Below are 23,950 nucleotides of genomic sequence, written 5' to 3' on the forward strand. Positions count from 1 at the left end.
GAATTAGTCTGTACTGGGCAGAACTGATCCCCCAAATAAAGAGCCGGCCGGAGTTCGCAGGCACGTGTAGAAACAAAGTTATGAGGTCAAACTAACTCCTATTTAGGAAGATGATGGAAGAAATAACACCCTGTCATAGGACCTATATGCTGGAAAGTGAAACTATTAATGGTTGGTTTTAGTAGCTTTGTTAGTGGTTGTGTACATTAAGAACTTAGCATTACAAATACTGGGTAGGTATATTTTTAAATTACTGTATGTGTAACATGAATTACTGAAATTTCAGCATAACTAAATTGTTCACTTAGGCATTGCTTCTTTTATGGACGACTTTCTGTGTTCCTTTGAGTCAGGGGTTGGCGAACTCTGGCTTCCTAGCTAGATTCTGCCCTCCTGTTTACAGGACAAGAGCTAAGGAGGATTTTTACATTTTCAAAGGTCTGAAATAATTTAAAAATAAAAAAACGGTATGCAGCAAGGAACACATTACCTATAAAACCTAAAATATTGACTGACTGGCCCTTCATAGAAAGTTTGCCAATCCCTGCTTTAAATAGTGAACCTCCCTCACTAGAATTTAAAATACAAAACAATTTTTAAGGATTTGAAAGAAGAGCACTGGTATATAGTTTCTCAGGAGCACTTTTTTTTTTTTCTTTACAGCAGTTGGTAGGAGGAACACTATGATAAGTGCATCACTTGATCATTTTATTCAAACTCCACATATGTTTAGGTTTCGTAGTGTTCGACTGTTTTGGATTTTGTTGTGTTTCCCCTCCCCCACATGCCCATCAGAATCTTCTTATGTCTCTACAAAATATTTACTTTCATTTATAACTGTTCTTTGATCTTTACCACTTTAGGTAGTAACTTTGCAGACTTCACTGCTTAAATTAGAGCCTCCTGACCATGTTTGTTTGGCAGTGCTTGATTTTGTATCTTCTCTAGGAAAGTTTTTCATACCTCAAGCTTTCCAGGTAATACTCTTAATTCTTTTGTTCTGTGTTAACAAGATCCTTGTAAGAATTACTAAAATTTTCTGACTTAATTTTTGGAATTCTGTGGATCGTTGGCAGTGAAAGTCGGGGGAAAATGTATTTTGTGAAGAGATGGTGACTTTGTCAAATAGAACTCATTTTAAGTGTTTTTTTTGTTTGTCTGTTTTTGTTAGAAAAACATATCTTGACATACAAATAATTGAGAGTTGGCCGTAGTCGGAGAGTCTCCTTCCAGTTGGGCTTTACCACATAGTCCCTGAGGAAGAAAGACATGTTTGTCTCTTATGAAAGAGTATATAATGAGGAAATTTATCAAAGTTGTTCTCGTAGTTTTACATCCATGAAAGGGAGCCTGTTTGTTTTTAAGACCATATTTCTGAAAGTGTTGCAGAGCATCTGTAATTCCATACAGGCCTGCATACACTTCTGAATTTTCAGACCCACCTCACGGTGAAAGAGCCTCCTCCTCAACTGAGTTTTGCCTTCCTCAGTGCTGTCGAATCCAGCAATTCTAGGTCGTTGACTGTTTTCTTTTTGACCTCCATGGGTGAGACTATAAAAAGCTCCCTGAGGGGCGCCTGAATGGCGCAGCTGTGTAAGTGTCTGACTCTTGGTTTCAGCTCCAGTCGTGATTTCAGGGTCTTGAGATCGAGCCCACGTCGGGTCTGTGTTCAGCGAGGAGTCTGCGTAAGACTCTGTCCCTCTCAAATAAATAAATACATCCTTTAAAAAAAAAAAAAAACAACAGCTCACTGATGAGGACCTTTTCACATAACTGGAGCAAAAATATGATGGATATTATCTCAATGGATCTTTGAAAGAAAAACAACTGGCTAGTTTCTAAAGGGCTCTTATTTATTTATAGGCAAATGATACCATCCTGTTTGTTTTCATATAAGAAATGGAGAGGTTGACAGTTTTTCAACTCGACTAAAGTTTCCAAAGATACTTGCATTTGAGCTATCTTCTTTTTTACCATTAAATAAATTCCGGAGTATTCTTTCATTCATGCGTAACTGTGGACCCTGGTGGGCCCAGCATCTGTGGAACAGATGGTTTATGAGCAGAAATTACATATTCCCAGAGTGAAATTGAGGCCTGAAAAGTTGATGGATTCATCAGCATGTAAGAGGCTTTTAAAGCCTGAAGATAGATTTGTTTATTCAAGAAAAAATTGCTGAGTTTTTGCTATGTGTCAGGTGCTGTTTTAATCACTGGGGATTCATTAATGAACCAAACTAATCAAGCCCCACGCTCAGCCTCTAGAAGGCAACGAATAAAGACATGATGTAGCAGTTAGTGCGAGTGCTGTGGAGAGAATCAGGGGGAGAGTGTGTTTGTGGGGGCACAGTTTGAAACGGGATATAGGCAGTAGTGTCCACACCAAGGTGACCCGTGAGTATCCTGAAGCTGAGGGAGCCGGCCGGGCAGGCATCCCGCACGCAGGGGCAGTAGTGAGAGGAGGACGCATCTGATCCGCTGGGGGCGCCGGCAGAGGCCACGCTCACACAGTGGGGCTTTCAGCCCATCTTAAGGACTTTGAGTTTTACTCTGAATGGAGTGAGAAGCTTGGAAGCATTTATGCAAAGGAGTGACATGCCCTAACATGTTTCAGTACGTGCTCACTGGGACAGAATTAGGGAAACTTGACATTAAGAATAGGATACTGAGGTTTTCCTCTAGTTAATAAGGTTTGGTTCTCCTTTTAGGACAAACTTCTGCCCAGCCTGTCTTCTATTTTTGCCTTACTGCTGGCTGACAGGAATTGGATAGTAGAACAACATTCCTTGGAGGCGTTTACTCAGTTCGCAGAGGTAATTATAAGACCAGCCTATCAAAGTGATCGCCAAAATGTATTATTTGATTTTCTAAAACATTCCAGAAACATTGATTGAGCTACTTTTGGTCCTATGAAAATTTTCCCTTGGAGGAGATAATACCAATGATCTCTTTTGTACCATCTAACAACGGAGCATAGAGAAATGAAGGTAGTTTCCTAAGGTCCTGGGAGAGCAGGAACAACCGAACCAGGCATTCAGACCAGGTCTGTCAACTTGGACACTGTCTTCCAGACCGTACTTTTGAGTGTGAAATGAATAATGCATTTTGTCTCGGTCACTTAGGAGTTAGGTTGATAAACACAGGGACCTGTGAGCTGGGGGCCACGGAGAAGGCGAGCCTCTGTGGGATGCTCCTTTTCTCTTGCCTGGAGCTATGCCATCCCGCCTTTGGCCCTCAAGGGCCCAGGACATCAGGATGACGGGGCAGAAGTGACACGCCTCCAGCTCTGTGCTCGTGCAGAGCGCGGCCTGGTCCCGAGGCTCCCTGAAGGAACCAGGAGCTGGTGGTCTTTTGAGTATCCTCTGGCACTGTTTTCTTTTTGGCTGCCTTTCTGATTAAGGTAGCTCTTACAACGTACGGAGTTGTCTTTGCAAGCTGCTGAGATACATTAAAATTGGTCTCATTTATCTTTTAATAGGGAACAAATCATGAAGAGATAGTTCCACAGTGTCTCCGTTCTGAAGACACAAGGAACAAAGTTGTATCCTTTCTGGAGAAGGTATTTATTTCTGTAGATCAAAATATAGCAGCATCACAGATTTTGTCATTGTTTTTTTAAATCGTAGGATTGTAACTAAGTTAAGTATCCTCTTAGCTTACATTTTTTATAGTGCTCAGCACGGAGGTGGCACATGAAACAGCTGGCCCCTATGGCGAGTCACAGCAGTGGAGCGTCCGCAGCCCCTCGGCCCACAGGGCGGGCTGTGGCAGTGCTGCTCGTTCGCGCGCTGGGAGGACCGGGGCGTGGGGGACTGTAAATGGCTCCTGTCAGACTGCATGCGCGGCAGCAGGCCCGAGAGGCCCATGTGTGTGTCCCGAATTGAGACACACTTTAGCCATGGTTTTGCTGCATGGGCAGAGACGAAGACCTAGTTTTCCAAACAGTGACATTTTGAAGCTGTTTTTATAGTTAGAACCAAACTGTTCCATCATTGGACTCCCATGTTTGTGTACCCCATGCAGCTTATCTGGGGCTAGTTTTAGGGTAAGAGCTCATTGCAGCCCTAGTAGAACAGTTAAGCCACACATTTAGAAGACCGAGAAAAAGTGAATTATGCTTAACTAATTTTTTTTTAATCCCATGCCCGTTATTAAACTGGGCTGTGTGTACACACATGTGTATTACCCGCCACCACATACCCGATCAAGTATGTGGTTGCACGTTTTTGTGTTTCTTACCCTACACATAGTAGACTGTCATTTTTCCAGGTTTGGAACTTTTCTGTAGGGAAGGAGAACACTGTAATTTTATCCAGATTCCACGACGATAATGCATTTACAGATGAGTCCAGCTTCCAAAATTTGCCGAGCTCACAGGCCAATAAGCCAGAATAGTTTAACACCGGGAGCCTAAACACAAACACAACACACATGCATGCACCTTTTTTTTTTTTTTTTTTTAGTTGGGGGCAGGATGGGTAGGGGGAGAGAGAATCTTAAGCGGAGTACATGTGCCTGGCACAGAGCCCGAAGCGGGGCTCCACCTCATGATCTTGAGATCTGATCTGAGCCGAAATCAAGAGTCGGATGCTTACTGAGCCACCCAGGAGCCCCCAGGAGCCCCCAGCCTTCTCATTCTCTGAATATCACATCTGCTTGGTCTTTACTTGTTTACTTGGTTTGTCGTGATCCGCGGCAGACCGGGCTTGTAGACGAAGCTGCAGTTGCCAGAGTGGAACGTGTGAAACAGGAAAAAGGCATTTTCCGGGAACACTTTGCTACAGTTGCTGTAGAAGCAGCAAAGTGGTCGTCTCTACAGGTATGGACTGCATTTCAGATAGGAGAAATTCTCCCCTTCTTACTGGTAAAAGTAAAAAAAAAACTAGTATGGCTTCTGGCCTCATATTGACTGTCACAATATAATCAAATCGATCTACACAGGTAAAAGTCTCCTGTTTTACAGTAGCTGCTCTTTAAAAAATTCTGTTTGTTCTATGGTTGATAACCTTTCAGGAAGAGAGGTGGGACTACAAAAATACCACAGATTTTCTCTTTCAGTATGACTTTCAACTGTTTATAGCAACCTTCGGGAAAGTTACGTATCTGGATCAGTGAAGATACAAATGTAGTTTCGGAAACACTGCAGAGAACCAATGAACTCACCTTCCAAAATGTTTCGGTTGATCCCTTGCTTCATTCATCAGATCGGCCTAAATAACTTCTGGCAGTATCTAGAAAGCACGTCTGCCTGTTAAACGGCAGAAATCTGATACGACTAAGGATATTCAAAATATTGTTTTGGGCACTCAGACTGTGTTTAGAATAGCAATTTGAGAGAGGAACAATGTTCTCGTGAGTTGTAGTTACAATTCTTATGTAAAGAAAGTACATCTATGTGAGTAACTTGTTTTCAAGACCTATTTAACTTTATAGATTTCAGGCCTAAAAATTACATAGCTTTGCTCTAAATAAGCCTTCAAGAATTTATGACCTTCCTTCGTTAGACTGTGATTACAGAAGACATTTTGGTCCCGATCCCCACGCAGGTGCAGTGATGTTAGAAAGCCTGACGACTTCCTGAATTGGGTTGAAAAGCATCTGAAAGACCATAGCACATAGCATTAAAAAGTAAACCGGAACCATTTAGAAAACCCATACCTAGAGCTTTTTTTGTCAGGACGAGATCTTTCCAAAGAACACTCTGGAAATTACCCAACCAAGGCAGCATTCCTAGTGTCCTTGAGCCCTAATGGTAGTAGCACCCTGAATTACTGTGACTAACCAGAAACACCTTCATGTGTTTTTCTAGGTGATACAGGGATGGTGGTTCCCTCCTACCCTTGTGAGCCAATGATAAAATAAAATTTATGTTTTTGAAGTCCCAAAAGAAAGTTCTGGATCATCTTGGGAATGGGTATCATGGCATTACTTACCCCGTGTCGTTCTCATTTGCCAGCCTGATGCAAAGAGAGCCCGTCGGGAGTTCCCCTTGGAAGAAGAGTACAGGTCAGCGCTGCAGGCAGCATCAGGGGCCTTGGAGGCAGTAGAGTCCTTACTCCAGAAGGCTCCGGCTCCAGACTGGCTTCCACTGAAGATGGAGATGCTCCAGGAAAGGATTGATGAGCTGAGACGACGCGTACTCTAGGCTGGCTCTTGAATGGACCGGACCGTGTCACCAGACAGAGCTAGGTACGATTTTCACCATCCTACACTGTGCTCTGTAGGTGAATGTACTGACGTAGCTATGCCTGCGTTTTCTGACACACATAAAATAACTTTTGTAAAGCTGAATCTAGTGAAAATAGTCTTTATTGGACATTTAGAGAACAGGTGGGTGGGGGAGATTTCTCAGGAAGAACTTTGGTACAATGTAATCCGTGTGGCCCAATCGGGGACCGCCGGGTCCCCACAGGGCCACAGACACTGCAGCTGTTGACAAATAAATAAGCTGCCTAAGAAAACCTCAGTAATTTCAGATCATTTATATACTTTACAGCTAAAACTTTTTCAGCTAAAACTTTTTCAGTAAGTTGTATTTCGTAATAAAGCTTACTCTTCTGACAAAGAAATGGCACAAAATTAAGCTAATCAGCTGGAATTTTTGTGTTTATTTTCTTTTGGAATCGTCCTGGAAAAAAGCAGTAACTTCAGCCTTTCCGCAGCTACCTGCTCTTCATAGAAACTGGCCTCAGACGCACACGGGCTCCTCCTCCACGAACCCAGCGCTGCGCCTCTCCGCGGGGCGCCAGCCAGCACTCAGGGGGCTCGAGCTTCAGTCGGCAAAAACGGAGGCTTTTGGGTTTTCTTGTCTGCAGAGCCCGCTTTGAGGTATTAGTTTGATTTTTTTGTTTTTTTTTTTTAAGGAAATCCTTTTCCCTAAAGTTACACCCGTTGTCACCAGTTATTATCTTCCCAGTTCAGCTCCCCTTCGTCTCCCCAGCCTTCAGACTCTCCCTGCAGCGAGATAAAGGAAACCAAGGGCAGGCTGCTGAGACCAGTCGTTTCTGAATGTAAAGGGGCCTAACCCTCCTGCACTAGGCAAAGGAACTTCCCTCAGCGGGACGCTGAAGAGGAGGATTACTTTGGTTCCAGATTAGGAAACCAGAGCACTGGAAACCAACTTCCCAGGGACCATATAAGTACAGTCTGGTGACACCCTATTCTCGATTTAACCTCTTCTTAAATAAAAAGGTTGTAATAGTAACCAGTGGCCCCCTAACCAGTCTAAGCACTGCAGTTCTTTCTGGGGAGGGAAAGACACCATTTACAGGAAGCGACTGCAGTCACTGAGGGCCGCGTCCCTCATTGCGAGCGACTGTGCGTGGGCGCGTCTGGTACCGAGACCGGCCGCTGGTACGCGCAAGGGCATCCCTGGAACTAGCGGCACGACTTACTAAGCCTCACCTCAGGCATCTCTGCTGCAGCAAATTTTGAGGAAAACTGCGTCACTGGTGAGACGTCATCCTTGTCAGAAACCACCATTTCTGTCCTCAGTTCAGGCAAAATAAGAAGAGTAGCTGAAGGCTTAATTTCTGGAATCATATCGGCAAACCAGTCCAACTCTGGATCTGGAACTGGCTTCTTTTTTACCTGAATGGTGAACTCCTCTCCTAAACCAAGTTCTGATGAAGCCGTGAAGCGCCTTTCTTGTGACGACACTTTTGGTGGCTTGGTTTGGTCTGGGTCATCTCCGCTTTGTGCAAGACTGGTCTTTTGGGGTAGACTCGGTTTCCAAGGCTCGGACTCTTCAGTGAGTGAAAGCAAAGTAGGAAGAGCCTCCTGTTCCCTAGAGGCACCTGGGGGCACGGCTGGGCCTCCACCTCCCGCGCTTGGCTCAGCATCCACGCTGCCGGGCTCCAGGTCGTCCCACGCCGCCTCCGCCACGTCAGCGAGTGGGGATGTGGAGGCATCGTAGGATTCTGTAGGACAAACCCGGATGCTGACAGCTTTGTTTTCAGGCTCCTCGGGCTCGCTCCAGTCAGGCCACTCCTCAGACTTTTTAGAACTTGATGGGAAGTTCTCACGATCTCCTGAGGTATTTTTCACATCTGAGAGTCCGTTCACGGGAAATTTAATAGGCTGAGGAAACAGATCACCTGTGGGGACATGTACAAAACTTAACTCTCATAAGGTGTTAAGAGCTAGCAGTATCTTTAGGAAAAGGTTAACACTTAAAACAAAAACAAAAAACATGGCTCTAATTTCTTAGAAATAGACCCAGGTTACTAGATTCTACTTACAAAAGAGACCCCAGCAGAACAGAGCAAGGATGTGATATGTTATTCAAATACTTAAACTAAACTAACTGGAACATATAATCATTCACTAAATATTCAAACAGGCTGTCTGTTGGCATAACTGTCTGAAACCAGGCAGCGTCAGCCCCAGAAGCGTTGTGTGGTCAAGCAAGTTTGTCTTAACCCAATGTACCCTCATTTTACATTTTAAATTTTATTTATTTTGAGAGAGTAAGAATCCCGAGCAGGCTCTATGCTCAGCACAGAGCCCAATGCAGGGCTTGATCTCATGACCTGAGATAAAATCAAGATTAAGATGCTTCAGAGACTGAGCCACCCAGGTGCCCCAACATACCCTCTATCTTAAACAGATTTCCTTAAATGCAGTCAAGGCCTTTTTTTTTTTTTTAATTAAAGATTTTATTTATTTATTTGAGAGCGAGAGCATGAGAGCTGAGAAGGTCAAAGGGAGAAGAGGACTCCCCATGGAGCTGGGAGCCCGATGCGGGACTTGATCCCGGAACTCCGAGAGCATGACCTGAGCCGAAGGCAGCTGCTTAACCAACTGAGCCACCCAGGCGCCCAAGGCCCTGGCATCTTATGCAGTGTGTCCGGACTCTGCTGCTAACATTTCCCCACACTTACTTAAGCACACAGCTCTTTTTCATGGCATACCTCCTGCCATCTAACAGTACTCTCATCCTCTGATACAACTGGAAAACGCAGCACTAAAGCATCAGAAGTACCAAAGTAATGTCTGCCAGCTCTGCTCACCAGTTACGAAGAAACGGGAGGTATGTGCCCTGCAGTACAGGAAACACAGAGGAGACCCCAGCTGACTACAGACTTGTAAGTGATAACAGAAATCAGCCTCAGTATTCCCAAAGTACCCTTAATTTCCAGAACTTAAAACTTGGTACTCAGAAAAACATTCATCTAAACAGTGGAAAAGCTATATAAATGGTATATTTCTACCTGTCTGTAAACGAGTATTGTAGCAAGCTCGCTGTATGCGCTTCTTGCTGATGGGCATGCTGCCAGAAGAGAGACATTTAGGGAATATGCCAGAGGAGGGGTTCTCTAAGACTGGTGCCATCTGACTCTGCTGGCTACAGACGACGTGCGGGGGAGAATCTGAAGATAAATAAAAACTCCCCAAAGTAAAAGGGATAGTAAATTCCTTCTTGTTCTATCAGGGTAGGTGAGCAACAATTAAGGGAAATGGGTCCATTTAACACAGATAAAAAAATAGGTTGTAGGGAGAGAGCATCTTCCAGCATCAGGAGAAACACACCTGTTACACAGTGGACTGCCTGTCCTTGATGTGTTTCAGGGCAGGCTGAGTATCTACGTGATGTTAAGGGACTTGAAAGGATTCAAGCATTAGGTGAGGACTTTTACAAAACTTAACGGCCTTTGAACATTTTGGCAATATAAAATCATAATTGATTCTACTTTTAAAAAAATAAGTCTAAGTACAGCACACCAATGTGAATGTACTTAATGCCAAACACTGTGCAGTTAAAAATGGTTAAAATGGATTTAAAATAATTAACAACATCCTAAAATAATCACTTTACTACTTTGGTGTTTACTTTTCTAATCTTAAAAAAAGGATCCACGTGTATTTGTAAACATAAATGTGTTTCAACTTGACATGATATTGTAGACCTTTTTTGGTCTTAGGTTTGAATCTGAAATGTGTGGTGGGAAATTTTAAAATACGTTTTCTGTATATTGTAGAGTCTGTACGTCCCCACACGCAAACAGGCATTTTATGCGTTACATATGATTAAAATGTAATAAAATGGGAAAAAATGGTTAAAATGGTAAATTTTATGTCATGGTAGACATTTAATCCCAGCTAGGGTGGGGTGGGACTGTTTAAAAAAAATGTTGGTCTTTAACAGTTTACCAAAAGTTCATAATCAACTGTGGGCACTGGTCAAAAGAATTAACAGCAAAATTTTTGGCTTAATACTTCCTCTGCCCGGGGTACATCATCACAGGGAGGCTTTGCCTGGCCTCCAGGGCCTGACCTCTGCAAGCCCCGCACACTTTTGCTTGCTCCTGCCACCATCTTCCCTGCTGACCGCCTACCAGTGGTTCTTAGCCAGTGTCCCCTTCTGCAACGCTCTTCCGTGCAGACGGACTTCCCTGAGGTACCCTTTTCATAAACCTCAGTATTATCCCATAGTAAGTCTGACCAGATAGGTAAAGTGCAGAAGAACAGAAGGAGAGAAAAGTCCAAGGATCCCCTCCTGTATACGTGCCCCCTCCCCACCGTTCTCCCAAGTCCCTGCAAGAAGGGCCACTCTTAACTGGGAGCTGGGAACGCAGGCTGCCGCCGCAGCTCAACCACCATCTTGGAGAAAGAGCTTACCTAATTGAGAAGTCAGTGGGGTTAGACCTTGATCTGTCTTATTAAGTCTTCCGGAAAGTTTAGTAAAAATTAATGTTACTCCTGCTTTGGTGCCCTTTTGGTTTCTTACAGAGATTACGGCCCAACAGTATATAAAATGTCCAGAATTAGGAAATGGCAGTAAATACAACAGGTACGAGGAGTGGGGACTCCTGCCAACTTGGCACGCAAAGCCGCCCTCCGAGAGGGACTCCCGAGTCTTATCTCAAAACTGCACAGGGGCGCCTGGGTGGCTCAGTGGGTTAATGCCTCTGCCTTCGGCTCGGGTCATGATCTCAGGGCCCTGAGATCGAGCCCCACATCGGGCTCTCTGCTCAGCAGGGAGCCTGCTTCCTCCTCTCTCTCTCTCTCTGTCTGCCTCTCTGCCTCCTTGTGATCTGTCTGTCAAATAAATAAATAAAATATTTAAAAAAAAAAAAACTGCACACACCACTGTCCCCATATTCCTCTCCTATGAAAGGTAAATACATCTCCCATCTGCTGTTTGGTGACACACAGACTCCACTCACTCAAGGTGTACGAACATATCGCGTTTGGAGAGGAGGGAGCAGCTGCTCCATCACCCTCTTCAAGCTCCTGACACTGACTTCATCAGCACCAAGAAGAGCTGGGGGGGCACCTGGGTGGCTCAGTGGGTTAAAGCCTCTGCCTTCAGCTCAGGTCATGATCCCAGGGTCCTGGGATCGAGCCCCACATCGGGCTTTCTGCTCAGTGGGGAGCCTGCTTCCTCCTCTATCTCTCTGTCTGCCTCTCTGCCTACTTGTGGTCTCTGTCAAATAAATAAATAAAATCTTTAAAAAAAAAAAAAAGAAGAGTTGGACCCATCAGAACTGCAGGAGGCCAGTGTTGCTTTACAGATTCTCGTGGCATCAAAATTCTGACAGTTCTTTGCTACTGTGACAGTTTCTGTGCACTATCGAATTCACTACCCATGAGAACTGAGATCTGCGTTTCTTAAGGTTACCGTCCTAGTCAGGGTTAAACCAAGGAGCAAAGAAGCAATGATGCTGATATAAAATTCTTACTCTTGACTTTTATAGCCTACAAAGACCAGAAATTACTGCTCCGTCCCATATAACAATCTAATGGGAACAAGCCAGAAAAAAGGATTTCGTGAAGTATCTAAAAATCAACAGCTTTTTACCTAAAAGGCCATCAACATCAGAAGAACTTAAACATCTAGTGTTACAAGCTGCTACAACCTTTTTAGCCGGTGACAGACAGTATCTATTAAAATTTTAAATACATACCCTTTGACCCAATAGGTCTACTTCTGGGACTTTATCCTCTAACAATAAAAGCCACACTACATGAAGATACAGGACATAGAAGACATCAATTGCAGCAATTAATAATCCAGAAATGAAAGCAATATCCATCAACAAAATCCATCAACAGGGAAGTCACTGAATGAATTATATTCAATGAAATATTAGGCAGCTGTCAAAAAGGGTGCCATTTCTATGTACTGACCTGGAGACCAGTCCCTGATAAGCTACTACACAAAAAAATTATGTTGTAAAATTGCGTATCTTCATTGTTTTGTTAAAAAATCCTATATATGGGCATTGTGTATTAACATACATCTGTGTTCATGTGCTTAACAAAAGGGAAGAAAAGATTCCCACTAAACTCCTAAAACTGGTTACCTTACACACCCAGAAGGAATTGGGTTTCTTTACCATTCTCTCTCATTTGATGGAAGACAACCCACCTGCATTATTTGTATGTTAAAAATCTCATTAAACATTTAAAATAAAAAGCTATACTTTTGAATCATTCTTACCTTCCAGGGAAAGGTCAACTGTTTTAGTAAAACTTGGGGCAGTGCGTTTGAAGATCTTGGTTCTTTCTCCTCCCACAACCACCTCTGGTCCAAGCAGAGACACCAGCACTGCCAGGCTGTGAAGAGTAATGGCCACAATGGAATCGCTGGTATCACGCAAGCCCAGTAACACCTAGGAGCAAATCAGGTAGTAAGTGTACACAGCCACGTTGCCGGTCTTTCTCCCCATAAACGAGCAGCTGGGCTGCAGTCAGACTAGCTCAGATGTCTTTGTTTCTTACATCGGTGTCCGAGGTCAGTAGCTCTCAAACTGTCTGTGGTTAAGAACCAGTATTTTCCCCTCCTAAAAAACCACGGACTGATACATTGTTAAAAATACAACAACAAAAATAAATACATTGGAAATAACAAAATTACTGTTAAGCTACTATAAAAGGTTCTAGACTTGTCCAGGATACGGGTCAGCTCCTGCTCCAGGACCAAAGGCAGCTGGGCACTCCAGAGATCTCAGCTCTTAAGCCAGCAGCACTGAGTATTCCGAGGAGACCGCCCAGCAACGACTCATGGGGACTGACCCTGCTTCGTGTCAGATCAGCCGAGAAAGGGTTCAGGGTAGTATAGCTGTAGAGGACTCTCCAAATTCTTGAAGAATCGAAGTACTCCAATCAAAAGACAGAGTGACAAGAGCCTATACCTGTGGCAAACAGGCTAACTGCAGACATGTAGTCTGACCACTGGCCCTAACTACCAGTGAGCCCACAGCAGATTCAGGCCTCTCAACAGTGCAGGGACCTAACACTGCCCAATGTGCCCACAGCAGTCAGTGTGTCCCTGGAGCGGCCTGCGCTAAAGGCAAACGTGGCTCAGCCAGAACAGCAGGGTACACAAAGCACACATGGGAGACACCCCTGGAGTGCCTGCTACGGACGACCTGGCAGGGAAGGCACTGCAGGGCACCACAGGACCTCTTCCACACAAGGCCACTACCTTCAAGATGTAGCTGACTTCCCTGATACATAGAAACAAACAGAGACAAAATGAAGAGCAAAGGATTATGCCCCAAATGAAACAACAAAAGAGCTAAGTGAAGTGGAGATAAGCAGAATGCCTTATTTGAAGCAATTGTCATAAAGATACTCACTGGACTTGAGAAAAGAATGGATGAACTCAGAATTTCAACAAAGGTAGAAAATACAAAAAAGAATCCATCATAGATGAATAATCCAATAACTGAAATAAAAAATACACTATCATGGGATGCCTGGGTGGCTCAGTTGGTTGGACGACTGCCTTCGGCTCGGGTCATGATCCCGGGGTCCTGGGATCGAGTCCCACATCGGGCTCCCAGCTCCATGGGGAGTCTGCTTCTCCCTCTGACCTCGCTCATGCTCTCTCTCACTGTCTCTCTCAAATAAATAAATAAAATCTTTAAAAAAAAAAATACACTATCAGAGATATCAGTTGATTAGCAGATGCAAAAGAATGGATCAGCGATCTGGAAGACACGGTAATGGAAAGCACCCAAACTGAAAAGCAGAAAGAAAAAATAAAAATGAGAACAAGTTAAAGGAATTGAGTGACATCATCAACACAGTAACACTAGCATTAAGGGAATCCCAGGAGGGGAGAAAAGGAAGCAGAAAACATGTTAAGAAATAACAGATGAAGACATCCCTAATCTGGGGAAGGAAACAGATAGCCTGATCCAAGAAGCAAACAAGACCCTTAACAAGATTAACCTAAGAAGGTCCATGCCAAGACACATTATAATTAAAGTGACAAAAAGTAATGATCAAGAGAAAATTTTAAAAGCAGCAAAAAGCAAACAGTCAAGTAAAACCCTGTAAGGCTATGAGCTGATTTTTCAGCAGAAACTCTGCAGGCCAGGGAGAATGGCGTGACATTCCAAATACTGAAAGGAAAGCCCTACAACCAAGAATAATCAACCCAGCAAGGTTATCTTCCAGAATAGGAGAGAGAGAGAGTTTCCCAGACAAAAGTTAAAGGAGTTCATTACTACTAAACTGGCCTTACAAGAAACATTAAAAGGAATTATCTGAGGGGCGCCTGGGTGGCTCGGTTGGGAGTCTGGCTTCGGCTTAGGTCATGATCTCTGGGTCCTGCGATCCAGCTCCGCATTGGGCTCCCTGCTCAGTGGGGAGTCTGCTGCTCTCTCTCCCTCTCCCTCTGTGTGTATGTCCTCTCGCTCTCTCTCTCAAATAAATAAAATCTAAAAAAAAAAAAAAAAAGAATTATTTGAGTGGAAATAAAAGGACATAATCTACAGTAAGAAAATAATGAAAGGAAAAAATTTCACAGGTAAAAGCAAACATGTAGCAAAGGCAGTAGACTAATCACTTTTAGAGCCAATGCAGAAGTTAAAACACAAAAGTAAAATCAATTATGATCTACAAAAATCAGCCAAGGAACACATAAAAAAAGATGTAAAATATGACCTCGTACACATAAAAGGGAAGTAAAAACTAAGTTCAAACATGTTCTAAAGAAAGTACTGAAGTGACCATCAACTTAATAGAGACTGCTATACACTAAGATTTTTTACCTGGGCCAGTGGTAACCACAAATCAAGCACTTGTAATAGCGACAGAAAAAGTAAGAGAAAGGAATCCAAGCACAACACTAGAAAACAAACCGCAAGAGAAGAGACCAAGAAAAGAAAGGAATGGAGAAGAACTAGAAAAACAACAAGAAAATAATTTTAAAATGACAGTGAGTACACATCTATAAACATACTTTAGATATGCACAGACTAAATGCTCTCATCAAAAGGCCCAGGGTGACTAAATCGATAAAAAACAAGATCCCTCAATGTGCAGCCCACAAGAGACTCACTCAGACCTAGAGACACGTACAAACTGAAAGGGAGGGACCAAAAAAGATATTCCTTGGAAATGGAAGTGAAGAAAAGCTGAGGTAGCAACAGTTTGTATCAGATAAAACTGAGCAGGAGACAAAGAGGGGGACAACATAATGACAAAGGGATCAATCCAACAAGAGAACATAAGATTTATAAATATCTATACACCGACCATATAAGCAGCTACAGACACAGAGCAAATATTAACAGACATAGAGAAACTGAGTGACAGTAACTGTAGATGACTTCAACATCCCACCTACCCAGATGTAAAATCAACAAGGGAACAGTGGCTTTGAATGACAAGAGGGACCTAACAGATACATACAGAACAGTCCTTCCAAAAACAGCAAAATACACTGTCTTTTCAGGTGCACATGGGATATCTTCCAGGACAGATCACATGTTAGGCCGCAAACCAAGTCTCAATAAATTTAGAAGACTGAAACCATATCAAGCACCTTTACCAATCACAGTGGTACAAAACTAGAAATCAATTACAAGAAGAAAACCAGGAAATTCGCAAATACATAGAGTTTAAACATGCCACTGAACAACCCATGGGTCAAAGAAGAAATCAAAGGAGAAAACAAAAAACCTTATGAGATAAATGAAAATGGAAAACAACATACCAAAATTTATGCAATGCAGCCAAAGCAGTTTTAGGAGGAGAATTTACTGTGATAAACGCCTACCTCACGAAACAAACAAAATCTCAAACATTAACTCTATACCTCAAAGAACTAGAAAAAAAATGTGAAAAAATAAATGAAAATGAAAAAGGAAACAAAAATTTCAGAACTAAGCTGGTTCTTTGAAAAGATAAACAAAATGAACAAATCTCAGCTGAACACATCAAGAAAAAAAGGACACAAAACCAGAAATGGAAGAGATGTTACAACTGATACCACAGAAATACAAAGGATCATAAGAGACTACTTATGAATAATTAGAGGCCAACAAATTAGGCAAATAGAAGAAATGGATAAATTGCTAGAAATACACAACCTACTAAGACTGAATATAAAGGAACAGAAAATCTGAACAGGCTGATTTTTGGTAAGGAGACCACATCATCCAAAAACTCCCGAAGAACAGAAGTTCAGGACCAGATGGTTTCACCAGTGAGTTACACCGAACACTCAGAGAAGAAATAATACCAAACACTAAATTGAAAAGATGTCTGCACACCGTGCTTCCTGCAATGCTATTTATAATAGTCAAGACAGGGAACAACCTGTGTCCATCAACAGACAAATGATAAGAAAGATGCGGTGTATAGGACGCCTACTCAGCCATGACAGAAGAGGAGATCATGCCATTTGAGACAACATGGATGGACCTAGAGGGGGTTATGCTAAGGGAAGTGAGGCAGACTAAGAAAGCCTAACCCCATACGGATTTCATTCAGCAGGAGCCTGCTGCTCCCTCTCCCTCCTGCTCCCCCTGCTTGAACTCTCTGTCAAATAAATAAAATCTTTAAAAATAAATGAAATAAATAAAAAACAAAACACACACACAAATGAATAAACAAACAAAAAGCAGAATCAGACCTGTAAATACAGAGAACTGATGGTTGCCAGGGGGAGGGAGAACAAGGGTTGAGGACAATGGGGGAAGAGGAGGGGGAGACAGGCTTCCGGTCACGGCCTGAGTAAGTCCCAGAAAGCACGCTAGAGCGGCAGTACAGTGACGTGGCTGCGGCGACGTGACAGGACAAATGAGCTGTCGCCTCACACCTATTGGACTGGCTTCCGTCACAAAGACAAGCAGTAACAAGGACATGAGCACGTGGAGAAGAGGGAATGCTGGTGCACCACCGCTCGAGGGGAAACTGGTTCAGCTACTGTGGAAAAGCAGGGAGGTTCCTCAAAAAGTCAGGAAAAAAAAAAAAAAAAAGAATTACCCTAAGATCCACCAATTCCACTTCTGGGAATTTATCCAAGGAAAGCACTAATTTACACGTAGCACACGCCCCTGCTCACTGCAGCATTACTTATAGCACCGGAGCTATGGTCACCAAGTGTCCATCGACGGACGGAGGAATAAGGCAAATGTGATTTTACACATGCGCGCGCACGCACACACACGAACGTCACTGAGCCATGTAAGAGATGAAACCTTGCCATCTGCGACAACCTGGATCGACTCTCAGAGCATCGTGCTGAGTGAAGTGAGAGACAAACACTGTATGATCTCACTTATGCGAGGTATCTAAAAAAAACCAAAACGGGCTCCAAGCTGGCTCAGTGAGTGGAGCGTGCGACTCCTGACCTCAGGGCTGTGGGTGCGATCACTATGCTGGGCGTGGAGATTACTTAATAAAGATTGTATTTATACATCTGAGAGACAGCGAGCAGGAGAGGCAGGGAGAGGGAGAAGCAGACTCCCTGCTAAGCAGGGGGCCCAACGCAGGGCTCAATCCCAGGGGCCTGAAATGAGGACCTGAGCAGAAGGCAGACGCTTAACCATCTGAGCCACCCAGGTGCCCCCCCCCGCCAAAACTAAAATATCTTTAAAAATGAAAATAACAAAACAAGCTCATAGAGAAAACAGACTGATGGTACCAGAGATGGGAAAGAGGATGGTGAGGAGGGGCCAAAAGGTACAAATTTCCAGTTATAAAATAAGTCAGTCAGGGGTCCCTGGGTGACTCAGTCGGTCAAGTGTCTGACTCTTGGTTTCGGCTCAGGTCATGATCTCAGGGTCATGAGATCCATCCCCGGGTCAGGCTCCAGGCTCAGCACAGGGTCTGCTAAAGTTTCTCTCTCCCTCTGCCCCTCCTTGCACTCACTCTCTTTCTCTCAAATAAATCTAAAAAACAAAAGATCATGGGGATGTAACATACAGCATAGTGACTATCACTAATACTATTTTTTTAAAATTTTTTTTTCTTTTCAGCGTAACAGTATTCATTGTTTTTGTACCACACCCAGTGCTCCATGCAATCCGTGCCCTCTCCAATACCCACCACCTGGTTCCCCCGACCTCCCACCCCCCGCCCCTTCAAAACCCTCAGGTTGTTTTTCAGAGTCCATAGTCTCTCATGGTTCACCTCCCCTTCCAATTTCCCTCAACTCCCTTCTTCACTAATACTATTTTATTGCATAAAGTTGCTAAGAACATAAATCTTACAAGTTCTCATCAAAGGAAGAAGAATTCAGTAAACTACATATGGTTACAGACGAACAAGTCTCATTGTGGTGACTGTTTCACAATATACACAACTACTGAATCATGTGGTGCACCTGAAACTAAGAGCTTATATGTTTATTATATCTCAATTAAAAACCCGTTATACATGTTCACTCTCCTTATCTGTACGTATGTCACTACAGGACCAGAAATACAGTTGAGAGACCATACTTAGAACCCCTTGTCTACATCCCTCGTGCTTATGTCCCCAGCCCCTGCCCCTCTTCCCAGCTTTACACACACAAAGGACAGGACTTGGAAAACTTGTCTTTACATCTGATGCACAGAACACCTGCCCTAAACGGAGCCAGCTATGACCTCCGTCCGGCACGAACTGTAATGTGGAGAGACCAGTTAGCGCTGTGGCTTGCTGAAAGGAGGATAATAAACTGGGAAACTACAGGGACAACCATGCTGGCGACGTGTACATTGAACACTGAAAGCCCGTCTTCGGGAAGTCAAAGTGGGACAGATAAACGGAGAAAGGAAAGAATTGAAGACCGTCTGGCTGAGTCCCAGCGGCGCATGGTCTCCACGTAAGGCAGTCTGACATCCTTCTAGCCAAGTCTCTTTTGGCTTTAGCTCGTCTGAGCGGGTTTCGGTTACTTGCAACTGGAAGAAACTACTAAGACAGTCACATGCAGCCCTCAGGAGACGCTTTGCTCTGAACCAGCAAAGTCATGTGTGCGGGGGGCAAAGCCACCCGCGCCAGCCAGATTCAGGCCCAGGGTAACCTGGGTAACCAGGCCTCCCCAGGGGTAACAGCACGGCCTCCTGGGTGCCAGGAACTCTGGGTTCTGGTCCCAGCTCCTCTAGGAATTTTCATTATGACTTGACCCATCATTTAATTTTCTGGTCTGGTTTCCTCACTTATCTAAGATCAAGATTTCCAACAAGACTCAGTAAGAGAACATCAGGCCCAATGCTCACGAATCAGACACAGTCTCAAAACAAAGCTGTACAAGTAAGCTACAGTGTGTCTCTTTTGCAAATGATTAGAATTCCAACTGCTACGGCAATCGGCAATCGTAACACAACAATCCTCCCAGGCCACAAATCCGAGAGTCCTCCTCAAACCTCGCCTCCCCTGAGCAGCTGAGTCCCGCCCGCCCACCACCCGCATCTGCCCCGGACTCTCTTCGCCTTCTCCTCGCTGGACTAACAGCTTCCCACCTGACCTCCTTTTCTATACTCCACCTTCCACACTGTTACCAAAGTGAGCTTCCCAGCGCATAAATACTGGCCAAGTGGGGCGCCTGGTGGCTCAGTCAGGCGCACATCGGACTCTTGGTTTTGGCTCTGGTCATGTTCCCGCAGCTGCGCGATGGAGCCCCGCGTCGTGCTCCGTGCGCTCAGTGCGGAGTTGGCTTCGGAGTCTTTCTCCCTGTCCCACCCCACTCGCACCCGCGTGCTCTAAAATAACAGAATATACTTTTTCAAAAATTGGCCAAGTCATTCCCCTACAGAGGAGGCCTTCACTGTCTGCACACGCTGAGCACAGACTCAGTCTTTGAGCTCGGCTCAGAGCCAACTCTGAGACGTAGAACTGCATTTCGGAGACAGAGTGCTCTGTCCCTCTTTGGCATTTTCAGACACGATGACACCAGGGTAGCAGCGACTGCTGCACATGGAAACACAACGTGTGGCGTGGTGGCCACCTGGCCCTAAAGCCAGCCCTCCCAGCGTGGTCCCCAGTGGCGGTGTGCTGTCAGCCAGCACCTGCCAAACCTGGGCTGACTCGCACAACCCACTGGAACCAGGAGAATGGAACAGAAGTGACACTGTCCATTCCTAACCTGTGCCTCGGGAGAGCTGCCCTGGCGCTTCTGGTAACCCAGGGCAGCCACGTAAGAAGTCCACGGACGCTGTCAGAGATGTGGCGAAGGGGAACAGAGGCCCTGCCACATCCCAAGACTACATGGAAAGAGAGGCCCCGCTAAGTCCAGCCTTTCAGCCATCCCTTCCGTGGTGCTAGGGGACTGCTTGTCAGCTGACCTCACGTGCGACATAATCCCCAAACTGAGCCCGTCAATCCAAAGAACTGTGAGGCCAAATGGCTACTGATTTAAGGCACTAAGTTTTGGGGCGCCCCAGCAACAGATAACAAACACCTCTGTGTCCCACCCCCTAGCTCCTTGAAAGCAAAGTGTTATACACCTCTACAGCCCCAGGACCTAAGACCTGGCATAAAAACAGGCCTTAGGAATCATTTGCAAATACATTAATCTCATAGGAAAATAAATTATTTTAAAGTTCCTATATGGCTGACAAAATCTTTTAAAACCTTGTACTGAGCTGAATATTGTCTCCTAAATATTCACGTGCACCCAAAATGTGACCTTAAAATGATGTTGCACTGGTTAGAGTGGGTCCTAAATCCAATGACCTGGATCTTTTCAAAAAGGTCAAGTGAAGGGACACCCGGGTAGCTCAGTGGGTTAAGCTTCTGCCTTCAGCTCAGGTCATGATCCCAGGGTCCTGGGATGGAGCCCCGCACTGGGCTCCCTGCTTGGCAGGGAGCCTGCTTCTCCCTCTGCTGGCCGCTCCCCCTGCTTATGCGCGCTCTCTCTCTCTCTGGCAAACAAAATCTTTAAAAAAAAAAAAAAAAAAAGGCCAAGTGAAGACACGGGAAAAGGACAACCGAGGCAGACTGGCGCGACACAGTTCCAAGCCGAGACACACCAAGGACCGCCAGGAGCTACCAGGAAGCGGGGCAGCTGGCATGGAAAGCTTCTCCCCTAGAGCTTTCAGAGGAAGCATGGACCCGCAGACACCATGATCTCAGACTTCTGGCCTCCAGAACCGGAAGAGAACAGATTTCTATTGTGGTATTTGCTCTCTGAGCCCCAGCGCCACCAGCATAAACCTGAGCCCCGGGTGAGGGGTTATTACCAGGTCCCAGTGGCTGATAAACCGGCCGGAAGGCTCGGGTCCGAGTCATCTCACGTTCCTCTCCGTGATGACTTAATTATTTTATGGTATTTAATTACAGACACTTAATAGTGTCTGTCACAAAGCATCCACAAAGGATTCCTATTCCTTTTCCCCAAAGAATTAGCAAGCACAATCAGTTTTCCCAGGTTAAGACCAAATACGCTAATTTAGTCCACATGCCTGTGTAAGCAGAGTGGAAATGTGACTCGTCTCAGCCCCTGCTACCCCCGCGGCTTTCACGCCCGACGCCGCTTCCAGCCTTCCGAGCCAGGGTCTTCGAGCTCCAGGGCCTCTGCCTCCCCCCGAGCCCCGGCCGCGCCCTCCGCACGGAGCACCTCTGACCTGCGGCAGGATGACTTTCTTCAGCTGCTCCTGGGTGAAGTGCCCCACATAGGCCTCCAGGTGGGACAGCAGCACCATCCGCACGTGCTCCTCGTGCACCTCGAACAGCCGCAGCAGCACTGGGATCACCCGCGACTGGAACAGGGCCGGCGACAGCAGACAAGGCGGCTCCCCCGGCGCACTGTCTACCCCCCGTCAGAGGCAGTTACAGAGAAAAAGGCAAACTGTCACTTCCGGGAAAGGAGCACACAAAGAATTTACAAACCAAGCCCAGGAGTCGCCGCACATTCTCAGTCCTCTTCCGAAGGAATTCTCAGGCCCAAACCAAAGGAAACCTTTTTGGTTGCCCCAAATCACTCACGGCTCAGTTTTCTCAAACACACTGTACTTGTAGAAATATTTTTGAGATACAGGATCAGACTCAATTGAACAAAGCAAGCCTGTATTTTCATTGACTCCTTAATCAGTAACTCTGTACACGCTGGTTAATCACGGGAATTTCATACACTAGATCAGATCGATAGGGCTGCTTCACTGTGACCTGCCCAACCAGGAGGTGGCAAATGTCCCAGTGGGACTTGATGCTGGGGGTCCTCCCCTCCTGCTAGTTACGGCAGTGGTTACCAGAGACACCCCACCGTCATTCGGGGACCGTTACGAACAAGGATCGACAGTCCTGCAGGCCCATTTGTAAAAGGCTCCCCAGGTGACTCAGAAGCACACCCTGCTGCGTGTTCGACCGAGCAAGAGAACCACAGAGCTACAAAGAAAAAACTCAGGGAATGACAAAGCATATAAGGAAATTCTATATTGTAAGAGTTACTTATAATGCTGCTTTGCTGGATCGAGATCTTTTAAGAAAAGAGATTCTGAAAGCAGAATTCTGCCTAACACGGAATTCTACAGAGCGACGTTAATGCTCTGCTCTCTAACCTGGTACGCTGCCGTCCGCGGTGCTTACCAAGCTACGGAGGGTCCGAACAACACCCTCATTTCACACTCAGAAAAAGAGAAATTCCAAGTAGGAAAGTTACTTCCAGGCTTTCCAGTCTTTCTACTGGAAACACAAACTAAATGGGTTGCTCTTGGGGAGTCAGAAGGCACAGACCTCACTGCAAATACAAAGTCCCGTGAAGACGGAGCCTTCTCCTGACACTCCATATGCGTCTCCTCTTCCAGCCATACGCGTGCGGGGACTCGTTTCCCACGTGCCAGCCTTCCCCGGAAGACCTGACTCTCCAGGGGAGGCTCCTTATCAAGCCAGTGGGCTCCGGAAGCCCGCTCTGAGTCAGAATGGTCACTCGGGCCAACAACCGTTCTCAGAGACAGACCTAACCACCCCCGGCAGGACTCTCCCTCGGCTCAAACAAGGGCTCATCATGCCCAAACTCCTTAATGACCAATCATCCTTTGAAAAACATTCACCTTTTTTGGGGCCGAGCAGATGAGGAAGAAAACTCTTAACAGCGACAGGCTCCGCAAACACCAGCTGATTCAGCAGCAGCGGCACCAACCGCGAGGCTATCAGCTCCTCCGAGAGGCCGCTGACTCTGTCCAGCAGGAACCTGGGGGCAGAAAAGAGGAGCCTGGGAACCTGGGGGTGACACTTCAGACACAACCCTCTCCGACCTCGGCCCCGGGGTGTGTGTGGGGGGTGGGGGACACGGGGAATTGTGGCCGGGGAAGGTGAACGGGTGCTGACAAGGATTTTAGGAAAAATGCAGTAGGTGCGAGACAAGGCCACCGGCACGCAGACAAGCTCCGACCCGAGCTAGGGAAGGAGTCACCAAACTGCCCCGTGTTTACGGCGCCAGGGTCCTCTTCCCCAGTAAGCCAGGAGCTTCCCAGCCAATTAAAATGACTTTCTGCACATTTAAAAAATGTAGGATATTAAATTGTCTCGAGTTTCCACAATAAATAAAAATACAAGCTTTTGTTACTAAACTTCCTAAAATAACATACGTAAGAGCACTCTGTGAAAAACACACACGTGTCCCGGGCCCCTGGTGGCTCATCAGGTCAGCAGCTGATTCCTGACTTCGGCTCAGGTCACCCTCTGGGGGTCGTGGGACTGATCCCCGTGTTGGGCTCCAGACTTGGGGACGGGGGTCTGCTAGGGATTCTCCCTCTCTCCCTCTGCCCCAAGCCCTGCTCTCT

The 23,950-nt window shown here is 45.5% G+C and overlaps 2 protein-coding genes across 5 annotated transcripts in view; one reads left to right on the plus strand and one right to left on the minus strand.

The window, feature by feature from the left end:
- The window catches only part of LOC111150709 (chromosome unknown C1orf112 homolog), a 49,100-nt gene extending 42,401 nt beyond the window's left edge, over positions 1 to 6,699 (plus strand). Inside the window, exons 20-25 of one of the 3 annotated variants that reach the window (XM_022508256.1) lie at positions 864 to 977; positions 2,708 to 2,812; positions 3,478 to 3,558; positions 4,699 to 4,818; positions 5,956 to 6,188; positions 6,639 to 6,698. In XM_022508256.1, the coding sequence (XP_022363964.1) occupies positions 864 to 977; positions 2,708 to 2,812; positions 3,478 to 3,558; positions 4,699 to 4,818; positions 5,956 to 6,144 (609 nt within the window). In that variant the 3' untranslated portion in view covers positions 6,145 to 6,188; positions 6,639 to 6,698. Of the gene's footprint in view, positions 1 to 863; positions 978 to 2,707; positions 2,813 to 3,477; positions 3,559 to 4,698; positions 4,819 to 5,955; positions 6,189 to 6,638 lie in introns of all 3 variants that reach the window. The other 2 variants (XM_022508257.1, XM_022508258.1) reach the window with 2 other exon arrangements.
- LOC111150710 (SCY1 like pseudokinase 3) overlaps positions 6,588 to 23,950 on the minus strand; it is a 43,478-nt gene continuing 26,115 nt past the window's right edge. Inside the window, exons 9-14 of one of the 2 annotated variants that reach the window (XM_022508259.1) lie at positions 23,219 to 23,358; positions 21,794 to 21,978; positions 12,445 to 12,616; positions 9,212 to 9,370; positions 7,404 to 8,095; positions 6,588 to 6,953 (exon numbers count right to left, since the gene is read on the minus strand). In XM_022508259.1, coding sequence (XP_022363967.1) covers positions 6,894 to 6,953; positions 7,404 to 8,095; positions 9,212 to 9,370; positions 12,445 to 12,616; positions 21,794 to 21,978; positions 23,219 to 23,358 — 1,408 coding nt within the window. In that variant the 3' untranslated portion in view covers positions 6,588 to 6,893. The remainder of the gene's footprint in view (positions 6,954 to 7,403; positions 8,096 to 9,211; positions 9,371 to 12,444; positions 12,617 to 21,793; positions 21,979 to 23,218; positions 23,359 to 23,950) is intronic. The other variant, XM_022508260.1, reaches the window with a different exon arrangement.

The sequence above is a fragment of the Enhydra lutris genome, unplaced genomic scaffold (assembly GCF_002288905.1).
Source record: "Enhydra lutris kenyoni isolate GAN:26980312 unplaced genomic scaffold, ASM228890v2 scaffoldscaffold24, whole genome shotgun sequence".
Classification (NCBI taxonomy): Eukaryota; Metazoa; Chordata; class Mammalia; order Carnivora; family Mustelidae; genus Enhydra; species Enhydra lutris.